Here is a 14968-nt window from a genome sequence, read left to right as displayed (position 1 = left end):
AATCCGTCACTGCGGGTCTCATGTGCACGCCCCCCGCTCAGTCCCGCCCTCGGTTCATTCCCTTTGTCTCCGCTGGGCTCTGCCCACTTTTCCAGCATTTTTCAAATATTGCCAGTAGGTGGAGTTAAGCACTGAGCTGGGGTTTAGTTATCCTTTAAGCACCACGCTCACAGTCAGTCACTGTCCGGTCTCGTTTGCACATAGCCACGTTACTGCTTACCTCAAGGACTCCCCATTGCTACTTACCTGTCTCCATCATGTTTCCAAGTCTCCTGTGTCTCCTTCGATTCACCATTCCGATCTCCAACACCATCTGCAATCAGAAGTATAGTATTATCCAGTTATCAGCTTCACCCATCGGATTCCTCTCTACATTCACTCACCTGACCCGCTCACTTCCTGGTACTGAAATAAACTCTGTCAATTTTCACCTGTTCTCTGTGTCCCTCTGTTTATAACAAGCGCGCTGGGAAAAGCAAACGCATATGGTGAAAGAAAGGAGAGGAGGGGATTGCCCAGTGTATGTAGAAGAACCATTGGACCTGGAAACCAAAGAGAACCTTCTATTCCCTTGATGTGGTGACCTGATGTGTGTGACCAGCTGAGCATCGACCACCTGAATCTGTCCTAAACACTACGCAAGAGAGCTGAAATAGTTCAAAGTAATATTTGTGTTTAGTGAGTTATAAACTGTTAATGGTATTGTAAGGCTAGTCGTAATAATGCTATACAGCAGAATTATAGTTTTGCAGCTGAAGGTATAGTTGGAAGGCTGGATGAAACACTAGGGGCAGTTGTTCAGAAATTTTTATCTGGATCAGAATGATCTGGAAATCCCATGTTTTGCTATCCAGGATCAGGTAATCCATTTTACTTTTGTGCCGGTTTTTCAAAGCAAAATTGGATTGGACCACCCGGGACATTTCAATGCTTTTGCGTCTCAGAAACGTTTCGCGCAGCGAGAAACTGAGAAACTGCACTCACTCACAGAGAACTTTTGACTGATTCATCTCTTATTGTGCCAATGTAGTTTACAAACAGTGATAAAAACACTTTAAATTAAATATAATATTTTTGCTTGATATTTACAGCTGTTTGGGGATTATTTTATGGCACCAAAATCTCTTTTTTACTGGAGGCTACCGAAAGGCTTAATAGGCAGCCTAATAATGTCTACTTCTAATTTATTGCATATGAATGCAAACGTGTGTGTGTGTGTGTGTGTGTGTGTGTGTGTGTGTGTGTGTGTGTGTGTGTGTGTGTGTGTGTGTGTGTGTGTGTGTGTGTGTGTGTGTGTGTGTGTGTGTGTGTGTGTGTGTGTCTGTGTGTGTGTGTGTGTGTGTGTCTGTGTGTGTGTGTGTGTCTGTGTGTGTCTGTGTGTGTGTGTGTGTGTGTCTGTGTGTCTGTGTGTCTGTGTGTCTGTGTGTGATTACATGATACAAATGTTGCATTTTTTTGACCAGTTTAAAAACAAAAAAAAGTTTTATTAAATTTTTCATCCTAAAATCCACCTTTCTGCTGGGATCAGGATAATCCTGCTTTTTTTTTTTTGGATCAAAGGTATCCCAATCTTACTAAAAAGTTTTGAACAACACAAACTGATGATTTGATCCAGATCAAAACCAAGTTTGGATTTTGTGATTCATTCATTTAAATGAATAAATATTTTAATAGACTCATTTATAGTACAACCTCAAGTAGTATCAATGTTATTTTTTTTTTCAATTGTATAATGTTTTGTTTTCAGAATCATGGGAGAACCGTGAAAAAAATCCATATTGTCTGGAAACTAAAATAAAATTTATCTTAAAAGAATTTATAATATATCTGGCATCTAGCCTACTATTATTAGCACTGTTTCTAATATTAAAATATACAATCTTACAGACTAGGATGAAGTCTTTATGTATATTAACAAGGATTTGGGATGATTATAATGCATTCTAAACATATACTGCAAATCACTTCATGCCCCTAGCACAGTATTCAATGATAATGATTACAAGATGAGAACATGAGAGACAGTGGAAATGCATGTTAGATCCCATGTTGAGCTGACATGACCTCACGATATTCATATATCAGTATTCATTTTGATATCCAAAAACATCAACATCTTATGTTAACTCACTGTCTTACAGCCCAAGAGTCAGCGGAGTCAGCAGATGAAATATCAGAAGGAAGAAGACGAAATCATGGTAAAAATAAACAATGTGTTTATTGAATAATCTTAATCTTACTCAATGTGTTACTACCATGAAAAGTCAATGGACAATTAATGACAACATGGTCCCATGACATTGAAGACTTTAAACTCTTTATCTTCTAACTTTTAACTCTTATTTGTAAAACAATAACAGAAAATATAAAATGAATCTGTTAGACAAAATAATAATAAATAAAAAATAAAAAAAAACGAGTAAACGATTAGGCTACATAAAAATGATATAGCCTACATATAAATAAAATGACATGTAAAAATACAAAGACATTAATTAACAGTAGCCTACTACTGTACAGTTAAAATAGGCGAGTCTGGTGTTTGAAACTTTGAAACATTAGCTCCTTCTGTCATGGAATACAGAGAAAGTCATGATAGGTGGCAGCTTTTTCAGTTCACCACTCAGAAAGAGTTAGAATAGCCTACAACATCTTTAAAGACTTATTTAGGGAACAGTAGGAGGTAGGAAATGGTTGAGTATGCTTTTAGGTAAAAATATCTGTATTTAGTGCTTGTAGTGTCCATTTAGCAGTGGTGGAGGAAGTACTGAATCTCAGTACTTAAGTAAAGTAAATAACCAGAGACATATTTACTTTAGTAAAAGTAGAAGTACCACAATGACAACCCTACTTAAGTACAAAGTAAGAAGTACCTGATTTTAAATGTACTTGAAGTATTAAAAGTAAAAGTACTTGCATAACAATTTATTCTCTTAATGTGTATATTCTAATAATAATAATAATAAAAAAAAACATTATGGGTTGTGGCATTTTAATTAAGTTAGTTTTGGGTTAGTGTAATTGTGCTTAACATCTGTGGCCCAGTTTACATTCTGACTGACAATTCTGGTTATGTTTCAGGGTGATCTGCAGAGTTAAATATCATTATTCTGAAGCAATATTCTCACCAGTGTTCAGTCAGCTTTGACGTATTTAAATATGTATATTTATGATATTTTTACCTTTTAAAAAACCTTTTTATATTGCATCTGAAATGTAAGTGACTTAATGTTAATTAATTGTTTATGGAACTGTCATATGAAATCAGTGTCACATTTCCAGATGGTATTCAGGAAAACAGCACTCTTGGTCATGTGATGTTTTTTTAAAAATTGTATTATATGTCATAAATATAAAAACTTTGCGACCATCAGTTATTACATTATGTATTATTATCCACTATCGATCACCACTTACACTAAATTAATGCAGAATCCTTCTTGCATTTTGGTGATTCCCTAGTTTTTTTTGTTTATTGGCGTTTTAATCAGCTCGTCTGGTCGGGCGTTAATGTCGAGCCCTGAAACTGATCAGAAAATGCAACGAAAATGTAACGGAGCGTTGTAGAAATGTAGTGGAGTAGAAAGTATAATTTTTGCTGGAAAATTTAACAAAGTAAAAGTTAAAAGTATGCACTATTGATTCTACTTAAGTAAAGTACAGATATGTGAAAAATTTACCTAAGTAAAGTAACAAAGTATTTGTACTTCGTTACATTCCACAACTGCCATTTAGAGTCTTTACACATCATCTTGGATACTTACATGGTAAAAAAACAACAACCATAATTTCAAGATGCTGACGTCAGGTCAGGTCGTCACGTGGGTCACCCGCTCAGTCAGACGCTCAAAGTACAAGACGTTCGGTTTGACGTTCGATTGGTTGGTCGGTCATCGTTCAAATGCTTAATTTTGGCACGGACTGCGCGCCATAAACAATAGCAAAGAGCGTTGCCTTATCCGGCCCAGGCACGCGCAACAGATTGTGGAAAAGTTTCACCTGGGACTAATGAGGGAAGGAGGGAAGGTGGGGTGACGGGCGGTTTGCCACAACAAAGCCTACATATACTTGAAAAATGTACTTGAGTAGAAAGTAAAAATACTTAACTAGTGTCCACCTCTGATCATTAGTTTCATCTCCTTTTTCATATTGCGGTGTAAATTAATTTAGGCTTATTGTATCTGACAGGTGTGATGATCAGAGGAGTTGAGTTTTTACCTTTATTGTTTAGATATGGGCTTAAATATGGATAGAGTTTGTCAGTGAAAGACTGAGCAGTGAAAGAGTAGATATGAGAGCTGGACTCCACATCATAAAAGGAGACCAGACCCTCCTCATAATCCACAAACACACCGACCCGCTGCGGCTTCACTCTCAGAGACAGAGAGACACGAGGACCAGCACAGGCGTCATATTCATTCCCATTCCTCAGAACCACAGTCCAGAATCCATTACTGGGTCTCAGTGTGATCGGTCCCTTCCTGTCAATGGATTGTCTGGCCACTCCTAAATCCCAGTCAGTCTTTCCCTTCACCTGCACCTCAAAATAAAATCTCCCTGAGGAGAATCCCTCCTTTCCCAGGACACAGGGACATGTATCAAATCTCTCTGGTTTGTCTGGGAGTTTCTGTCTAATGTCTCCATCTCTCACTTGTTTTCCATCATCAGACAGGATGAGTTGAGGATGAGCTGTATCAGGATCCAGAGTCACATCCACTGAGAAAACAGAGAATATGAATCATAACTCAATACACACATTCTGTGATGATGTTTGTAATCAGTGTTTAATCACACACTGTAGGTCAGTGATGAAGCTGTCAGTGTATGAATGTAATCTAGTGTAGAACACAAACACACGTGCACGCGCGCACACACACACACACACACACACACACACACACACACACACACACACACACACACACACACACACACACACACACACACACACACACACACACACACACACACACACACACACACACACACACACACACACACACACACACACACACTGTACCTGCATACTGCTGCATCCTCTTCAGATCTGTAGAGACTAATGACAATAAAACATCATCAGATCTTTGACATGTTTATGTGTGGAATTATAGACGAGATTTAAGGTTATATTTAAAGAGTTGAGCTCAATATCATGTTTTATCTGATCAATGTGTGTGTCTCTGCTGATATTCAGAGAATCAAACAGAAACTATTGCTTTGAGCTTCAGCTCTTAATATTCCTCCTTTTACAAACAGATTTAACTTTACAAATGCTTGGTACAAATTTTTGTGTCTGATGTTATTCATCTCATTTGTTGAGTGGATTAGTGTTGTGGTTATTCAGCAAATAAATCTATAAATATTAAACTTAAATAATCTTAAAATGAAAGCTGTTTGAGCAACAGATCTGAAATTCTCCTCTAAAGAAGAACAAATGTGCATCTTAAATCCTTGATGTCTATCAGTTTGATTTTCTTCTGCTAAAATTATTTTTCATCAGGCACGTGAACTCATTGGTCAGCCAGTTTTTAATGCGTCACGTAAAAACCAAAAAATCAACCCAGTGTGTTTTTAAAAAAAATAATACTTTTACGTCTGCCGTTTTGCGTGTCGGTGTGCACACTCACATTGACGCCCTGTGTTTAGTCACAAGGTGTTAAACGACAGCAATAAACGCACATGAAAATCGTCCCGGTGTAAACAGGCCTTTAGAAACCTTTCTCTTGCACTGTCCCAAATGGCACCCTAAACCCACACTTTCACGACGTAATGCCGCTTTGACTGCCGGGAAGAAGTCCGCTGCGTAACCCGCACCAGTGCAGGCTCGGCAAAAGTGTGCATCAAGGGTGCATATCAACCTCAAAGGGGGCGCTCGCGAGCACCCTTCTGAACTGTGCCATTTGGAACAGGGCCTATCTCACACACGCACGCACACACACACACACACACACACACACACACACACACACACACACACACACACACACACACACACACACACACACACACACACACATTTGGCACGATCCATTTGGCAGCACAGCTGAAAATTGCATTTTCTTCAGCCTGAGGCTTATTATTACACTTTTGTTATGAAAAGGTCTTTACATTTGCAAAAAATAGATCTTCTGTTTTTTTTTTTTATTAAAAATAAACAAGCAAGAAAATATATTGCAAAAGTAACACAATGCATTACTTTCCATAAAAAATTACAAAATTACAATTAGTATTATTAATATAACGCAATAGTGTAACGCATTACTTTTAAAAGTAACGTTCCCCAACACTGCTGCCGTTTAAAGATGATGAATATATGTATCTGTATAGTGTATTTGATATTGTCGTACCAGTTAGTGTGAGTTTCTCCTGTAGAGCGTCCTGCAGTTGAGTCAGAGCTCTCCTCAGAGCCTCCAGACTCTCATCAGTCTTCATACTGATCTCAGGCCAGTTCCTGGTGATTCTAGAGCTGCACAGGGATGAGTAAATCTACAGCAGGAGAGAGGAGAAATCCTTCAGCATGGGGAGTGTTATGGTGTCATATACTGCATTATCATTGATCAGAGAGATGTTGACTGACCTGTAGGAGGTGGAGGTGATCTTCAGTGTGTGAGAGCTGCTCCAGCTCAGTGTTTCTCATCTTTAGCTCAGTGATCTCCTGCTCCAGCTCTTCAATGAGCTCTTCCTCCTGTTTCTCTGCTGCTTTCTGCTGCTCCTCCATCATCTCCAGCAGTTCAGTCTGACATCTCTCAATGGAGCGGATGAGATCAGTGAAGAGCTCAACACGGGCTGCTTTCTCCTCCTCTGTGTTTCTCTGCTCAACCAGGACAATCAACCAATGATTAGTGGAGTTTGATAAGACAAGAGTCAGTGTTACTATTGCTCATACTATACTATAGCAAATTAAGTATTCGGCGCAATGACTGCTGTTTATATACATTCATAATGATGATTGATGGGTCTGGCTCCTGAATCTGTGTAGAGAACTTCATATAATGACATTATTTTAAACTCACTTTTCTGACTTCTGCTGAGTGTTTGACATCTTGAATCTTCTTGATTCTGTCCTGGATCATCTGCTTCATGTCTTTCTGTGTCTTCATCAGTTGAGTCTATAGACACAGAACAACACAACATGTTTTCAAAACTGATTCATTTATATTACAGAACATGTGATTCTTCATGATAAGAGCCTTTAAAATCAGTTTCGTCAGTAACTTCTACCTTCTTCTCTTCACTCTCCTCTTCTATAGGAACAGTGTTGTGGTTCTTGTGGTCTGTTACAGTGCAGATCGGACACACACACGTCTGATCATCTCTACAGAACAGCTCCAGAGGTCTCTCATGTTTCTGACAGATATAGTCCTCCAGATTACTCACAGGATTGATCAGTTTGTGTTTCTGCAAACCTGCCACTCTCAAATGACGCTCCAGGTGAGTTTCACAGTAAGAGCTCTGACACACCAGACACGACTTCAGGGCTTTCAGCTTTTTTTCCTCACAGAAGTCACACACAACTTCAGGTTTTTTCAGAACTTCAGGTTTTTTCTCAGGATTTTTCTTTCTATAGTGATCTACAACTTCTCTGAATGTGGTGTTAATCTTGAGATCAGGTCTGTGCTTGAATGTTTCTTTACAATATGGACAGTTGCAGGTCTGGCTGTTGTCCCAGCACTTATTCAGACAGGTCTTGCAGAAGTTGTGTCCACAGGAAGTGGTGACTGGATCAGTGAACACGTCCAGACATATAGAGCACTGAATCTCCTCATTCAGTCGACCGCTGGAGGAAGACAGTGCTGGAGAGAGAAATTATGAAGATAAATCACTACTAGTTTAAAGTTTGGAGACACTTGAAAAACAAAGAGTTCAAGTTCCCATTCAGTCGGTCACTCTCGACACCACGTCGTAGAACAGACGAATAGGAATCTCGCTTGCGAGAGCCAATCTACTTCAAATGTAACTAAACGAGCCAATGCACATTGGCATGCAATGATTGCTCCAGGTGCAAAACACAGGTATTGGCATCAAATTAGATTTTTGCTTCGGAACCGAGTGGTAGATGGTTCGTTCAGATATCACGCAGTGAAACTGACTGAAGCCTGCCTTTTAGGAGCAATCTCTTCAGTCGGTGTTGGTGAGACGGAACCGCAGCGGGTCGTGTGGTTTTTTGATAATCTTTCTTTTTCTGTTCGTAAGAGCAAACACAAAGGCTGTTCTCACAGCTGGTTCGGTGCGCTAGGTGGAGAATGCTGAAAAGCCGTTCTTATGACTGGTCGCCGCGACCCTTCCCCCTGCGTGCTTCAGCACCAAGGAAAGCATCCTTCTAAGCCTGGCCAGTGCTCTCCAGTCCGTTTCGCTGGCTCATTCGGATCATCAGGCTCGGCTATGCGATTCAGTTTGCCCGGCGTCCCCCCAGGTTCATGGGAGTCCGCTTCACTTCTGTGAATGCTGTGGATGCCCATGTCCTGCATGCGGAGGTCGCAGTCCTACTGGCGAAGGACGCAATAAAGCCAGTCCCTCCAGCCGATATGAAGACAGGCTTCTACAGCCCGTACTTCATTGTACCCAAGAAAACCGGTGGGTTACTGCCAATCTTGGACCTGCGAGTTCTGAATTGGAGCCTTCACAAGCTACCCTTCAAGATGCTCACGCAGAAACGCATTTCCGAATGCATCCGCCCCCGAGATTGTTTTGCAGCGATCGACCTGTAGGGCGCGTAGTTTCATGTCTCGATTCTTCCTCGACACAGGCTGTTTCTGTGCTTTGTGTTCGAGGGTCGAGCATATCAGTACAAAGTCTTGCCCTGTCATCCATGTCTTCACGAAGGTCGCGGAGGGGGCCATTGTGCCCATGAGAGAACAGGGCGTTCGCATCCTCAACTATCTCGATGACTGGCATATTCTAGTACAGTCCAGGGATCAGTTGTGCGAACACAGGGACCTGGTGCTCAGACACCTCAGCCAGTTGAGTCTTCGGGTCAAGGGGAAAAGAGCAAACTCGTCCCCATGCAGAGGATTTTGCTTTTCTTGGTATGGAGTTGGATTCGGTCGAACGGACGGCGCGCTTCACAGAGGAGCGCGTCCAGCCGATGCTGAACTGCCTGAACATGTTTCAAGGCAGGATGGCGGTCTCACTGAAACAATTTCAGAGGCTCCTGGGGCATATGGCATGCGCGGCGGCAGTAACACCGCTCGGTCTGCTTCATATGAGACCGCTTCAGCATTCGCTTCACGGCCGGGTCCTGAGATGAGCGTGGCAAAGCGCCACACACTGGGTGAGTATCACAGAGGCCTGTCGCCAGACCTTCAGCCCGGGGTCAGACCCCTTGTTCCTTTCGGGCCAGAGTGCCCTTGGAACAGGTGTCCAGGCATGCTGGGGTTTTCACGGATTCCTCTGATATGGGCTGGGGGGCCACATACAACAGGCATGCAGTGTCAGGGGTTTGGACGGGCCAGCACCTGCATTGGCACATCAACTGCCTTGAGTTGCTAGCAGTATATCTTGCACTGAGCCACCTCAAAAGGCTGTTACGGGGCAAAGATGTATTGGTCTGCACGGATAACACTGTGACTGTGGTGTACATCAACCGACAAGGTGGTCTACACTCCCGACGCATGTCGCAACTCGCCCGCCATCTCCTCCTCTAGAGTCAGAAGTGTCTGAGGTTGCTTCGGGCCATTCATGTCCCTGGTGTGTGCAACAGTGTGTCCGACGAGCTGTCACGAGCTGTGCTCCCGGGAGAGTGGCGACTCCACCCCCAGGTGGTCCAGCTGATCTGGAGACAGTTCGGGGTAGCACAGGTCAACCTGTTTGCTTCCCCAGAAACGTCCCACTGCCAGTGGTTTTATTCGCTGACCGAGGGCACACTCGGCATGGATGTACTTGCACACAGCTGGCCCCGGGGTCTGCGCAAATATGTGTTTCCCCCAGTGAGCCTACTTGCACAGACACTGTGCAAGGTCAGGGAGGACGAGGAGCAGGTCCGGTTGGGCTAATAAGACGCAACCAACAGGACCTGCTCCTCGTCCTCCCTGACCTTGCGCCGAAAAAGCTCTGTATTGGCCCAACCGGGCCTGGTTCCCAGAGCTTATTTTCCTCCAGGCCCCTGGAGGAGGCAGACCCAGCCCTAACTTTGCTCTGTCACATCCGCGCACTGCGGATCTACGTGGATAGAATGCAAAGCTTCAGGACCTCAGATCAGCTCTTTGTCCGTCACGGAGGCCAGCAGAAGGGAAAGGCTGTGTCCAAACAGAGGATGGCCCACTTGATAGTGGATGCCATCATCTTAGCTTACCAAGCACAAGGTCTGCTCAAGCTGCAAACACACTCTACTAGAAGTCTTGTATTTGCCTGGGCGTTGGCACGTGGCGCCTCGCTGTCAGACATCTGTAGAGCTGTGGGCTGGGTAACACGTTCGCTAGATTCTATAGCCTACGTGTAGAGCCAATCTCCTCCTATGTTCTCACCTCAAACGGGTAGAAGCACTGACAGGCCCTGGCTCTTACCGGCTTGCTGCGCTACAGCGCTTTTATTCTCCAGAAGCAAACTCTGTGAGTCCTCCATCACCCTTGGTGCTTGATGTGGCAGAGCGTCTGGCATCAGGCCCCTTGCCGCTGAATCCTTGAGAACCGGTACTGGGCTGGGGTTATATGAGTGACCCTGCGGGGATCCCTTATATTTCTCCACGGTCGCTCCTATGGAAGCCTGTGTCTTTCCCTTGGGAGAGCCCACCCTTCAGTGGGGTTGGGGCCGGGGCTACGGCTCAGCATTGTACTCCATATAACTCCTTCGGGGTACGATGTGGGTTCCACAGTTTTCCTTTCCAACTAGGGCACGCTTTCCCAGGATTATCCAATAGTCACTGAGCGGGTCATGCGAAACAGCAGTGATGGACTTCTCTGCGTGAACCCCGTCTCATCAGGTAATAGAGCTCAGGTGGCTCACACAGGGCACTGGAAGGGGTCAGAGGCCATGGTGCTTTGGTAGGGATTCCTATTCATCGGTACTCTGACGTGGCATCGAGAATGACCGACTGATTGGGAATGTCTCGGTTACATATGTAACCCTCGTTCCCTGAAGGAGGGGACGCAGACGCCATGTCCCGTCGCCATGTCCTCTGTACCCTGCTGGGGTGCCAGTCTACCTACTCGGCTCCTCAGCAAAAAGCTAATTTGATGCAAACACCTGTGTCTCATTTATACCCTCGCTGCGTGACATGAGCACCTGGTGCAATCATTGCATGCCAATGTGCATTGGCTCGTTTAGTTACTCTCGAAGTAGATTGGCTCTCACGAGTGAGATTCCTATTTGTCAGTACTCCGACGTGGCGTCTCCATTCCCTCCTTCAGGGAACGAGGGTTACATACGTAACCGAGACGTTTCTTACACAGAGACATTTTGTTTGAAGGGCTTCTGTGTAAATTATTGAAATTATGATGATGATGAAGATTATTTTATTATACGGATGAGTTAGAGCAGATAGAGAAGGAAAATAATCAACAAGTTTAAAAGGAAACCCATGAAGTTGGTTGATTGTAAAGAGCAACTTTGAAGAAATCAAATATGATTTCTCAAATATATAAGAGATCATGTACAAGCTGGTCATTACTGCAAAATTAACCCAGACAAGCTGATCAGTGCCTTAATGTGAAGTAGTACTGTATATTCCTGAACTACATTCCTTCTACATTTTAAATATTACCATATGAGAAGAGTTAAAGTCATTCATGCACTAATTCATTCTTTTCTGGGTTATTGACTTACAGGGATGAGAAAGGTCAATACTGCGTCTCCTGGTTTTTATTGCTTTTGTTGATGTTGGTGAAGATTCTGCCATTGTTCTTTCCCTCTTCAAGCCATACAAAAAAAAAAAGAATATACATACATATATAGTATTTCACAATATAACTCATAAACTCACTGAACAATTTGAACTAGTATGGGGTCTCTGCGGAACAAAAGTGGCCATTTCTAAATTTGTGGGTGTTTTCAAACTGATGGGTGTTTATAAACCATGCAATGAAAATTATCCCCTTCACCCCACACCTAAACACTACCCACACTGTGACGTGGGCAAATCAGGTACCGCAGTGAAAAATGCCTCAGTATGGCCTCGCCCACTGATCTAGTAACTCTTATTACTATCTGCAGAGACCTATACTTGTACAAAGTAGGTCACATACTTAGCTACGAATACATATCTCCACAAAATAAACATAAATATTGTATGACCAAGTGTAGCTTGTATGACTTACTGTATTTTTAATCTTTAATGTTTAATGTGATTTTAGCAGGTTTGTCAAGTCTGTCTGCAGTTCATTTTACTTCCTGTTTCTTTAGTCTTTATGTAACGTGACAAAATCACAGAAACACCAAACTTTGCTTTACAACCAATCAAATGACATACTTTTAATATAATTCTGATACCATTTCATTGCAGTAAACAACTAAAGTAGTCGAGTATTTGACATGATTAAACCTGGTTCTGTTCAACTTATCCCAGTTTGACATAAACCCACTAAACCAGATCACTTCCATTAGAAACCTGTTCAGCTCAATCTCTCTTATATTTCTATCATTACCTGTGAGGATCAGATGTGTCCACAAGACTCTTTGAGCGGATCAATAAATATTCTGTTGTTTGAAGAGGTTGATTATTTCATGCGTCCATATTGTGGCTGCTCAAGTTTCACTGTCTCTGAATCTCGAACTACAGTGATGTCAGAGCTCCTCCTGTATTCACACATTTACATTCGTCCCTGTATTCGGTGTGTTGGGTTCATGTGTGTCTGTTTGTGTTTAATCTCATTGTTTAATATATAGACTATACAAGTGGACCAAATAAGAAATATTTGTATGAATTTCTAAATGTCTTTTGTGATCCACTTTAAAACATCTTCAGTCATTTCAAACATGACAATTGAGCTTGAATCCCTGAGCTTGTCAGAATAATTACTCTGTTGAACTGTTGGGAGAAAATTGTTTGACATTCTTGAACTATTGTAATCACCTAAAAGAATTGTTATTTAATTTTTTTCATATCTTTGTTTAAGTTTGGCATTCTTGAACTTTTAGTATGGAGAATAATTGTATAAATATTCTCTCTGTGTGTGTGTGTGTGTGTGTGTGCAAGGGCGTAGATTTGGTTTGAACATTGGGGGGGTTGAACGTTGGTATGCTGCCTGTTATTTAATTTTTTTATTAATTTTATAATTAAAACTACATGCTTTAACTGATTACAAATTCAACATATACAAATATGAAAGAGACAACATTTAGACATTTATTTTAAGATTTTTACATTCCACCTTAATGCATTTAAAACATTTTTTGAAAGTGAGTGAGTGAGCCACTTCAATTGTTCATTCATCCAATTCGTTCAAAAGTCAGATTAATTTAGGAAGAAAACAAACACAGATTAAAATACTTTTGTCATTGATAATTACAGACACTATTGAAAAATGAAATAGCAAAACAGACGGCTGCTTTGGTAACTTGTTATACTGATAGTTATAGCTAAATACATTGCAATGGATTAGCTAGCTAAAATATATGTGGTGTGTACTTAGCTACTACACAATACAAGCAGTTAAATATAGTCCGCTGTGCAGCGCTAACGTTCCCTTTCGTTCAGTCACTACGACGTAACGTTAGTGACTAATGAATGGGGGTTTCGCCTAGAAGCCAATCATCTTCAAGATCTTAGAAAACGCCCAATGGCAGTGCCAATGCCATGGGCATGCGGAATTTGCATACGTAACTCCGCCCCACCGTGTGGGTATATAAGGAAGTATACATGGGCAATATCGCATTATGTTTCTGCATCGGAGCCAAGAGCATCTCTTCACTCCTGCAAGCCTGAATTCTGAAGTCCTCTCTTCAGTCTTCGAGACGAGCGGTTCTCCAGGGTGTTGGTGTGACGGCGCGTTCCAACGATCTCACATTGCCTGCCTGCTGATCTGTGCAGTGATCTGCAACAGCTGTGTGTGTGTTTCCCTGGGCGCTTCGGCACTCTGCAGAGCTTTCCTCTCACAAAAAGAGCTTGCGCGTGGCACGTCTTTTTCAAGACGGCTCGCCCACACACTTCCGGGTGCTATCTCGGGCAGCCGCGAGCCTCGCGCTGGTGTGGAACTCCGCCCTGTCGCGAGTGCTCGTGGTTGCGCGATTGGTTTTTGGGGGCGGCACCCGACAGCTGTTGGGCCCCGCCCCCAAAGCCTTTCGCTCCCAAGGTGAATGAGGAGATCACGCGGTCCCGGAAGTCCCCGTGCTTCCCGCGACCGTTTGGTGGCCTCCTCCGCCTTCTTTGCCCTTGATGGGGCCGCGGCCTAAGGGTACACTGGGGTCCCCCCCCCACTGTTGAACTCTCTGTTGCGCACTACATTGTCCACAGAGGGCTTTGACGTGGCGTGGCTATCCTAAGCACCCTCCCAAAGCCTGTCGTCTACTTCGGTGGCGTGATCCTGCAGAGCTACGGGCAGGCCGCCGCCCCTTTGCACATGCACAAGGGTGGAGCCGACCCAGGGCTCTTCAATGAGCTGCGTGCCGCCAATGTTCCCGCCCTCCGGGCGATGAAGGTGGCCACACGCTTCCTCGGTCGGGCGATGTCCACAGCTGTGGTCCGGGAGAAACACCTGGCCTTACCTGCTGAAGGTTGAGTGAGCCCGCCTCCTCAACTCGCCCATATCCCAGGCTGGCTGAGAACTGTGCCCAACAGTTCTCGGCCGCCCTAGAGCACACTGAGGCTGTAACACGTACTGCCCCGGGCGGCTGGCTGCTGCACCCAGCCACCGGCTCAGTCGCCTCAGTACGCTCGCCGCCGAGGGCACCCTCCCTCCTCCCGCCCAGCCCCAGCAGCAGCCTTCACCTGGGCCGCGCCGTAGAGGTGGTTGCAGGATGACGCCCAGTCCGCTCCCCAGCCTGGTTAAATGCCAGGCTGGAGGTGGACAACTCAGAGATGGGTTCCAGTTCTTTC

At 43.5% G+C, this 14968-nt stretch overlaps 1 protein-coding gene across 2 annotated transcripts; it reads right to left on the bottom strand.

The window, feature by feature from the left end:
• Window positions 1-2200: 2200 nt before the first annotated feature.
• On the bottom strand, window positions 2201-12703 carry LOC307134266 (E3 ubiquitin-protein ligase TRIM39-like). 2 transcript variants are annotated; one of them, XM_079829863.1, is made up of 8 exons: window positions 12579-12703; window positions 11761-11845; window positions 7222-7793; window positions 7014-7109; window positions 6578-6811; window positions 6348-6486; window positions 5021-5056; window positions 2201-4716 (listed from the first exon to the last, which is right to left on the bottom strand). In XM_079829863.1, the coding sequence occupies exons 2-8, from the start codon at window positions 11831-11833 to the stop codon at window positions 4145-4147; spliced, it is 1722 nt and encodes a 573-aa protein (XP_079685989.1). In that variant the 5' UTR covers window positions 11834-11845; window positions 12579-12703; the 3' UTR covers window positions 2201-4144. The 2 variants fall into 2 exon arrangements, with proteins under 2 accessions (XP_079685989.1, XP_079685990.1); XM_079829864.1 differs by lacking the exon at window positions 5021-5056 and having other exon boundaries at window positions 12579-12694.
• Window positions 12704-14968: the final 2265 nt, after the last annotated feature.

This window comes from Gobio gobio, assembly GCF_949357685.1.
Source record: "Gobio gobio genome assembly, chromosome: 11".
In the NCBI taxonomy this organism is placed as follows: domain Eukaryota; kingdom Metazoa; phylum Chordata; class Actinopteri; order Cypriniformes; family Gobionidae; genus Gobio; species Gobio gobio.
The sequence above is the reverse complement of the archived record's forward strand: the minus strand, read 5'-3'. Positions and strand labels throughout refer to the sequence as shown.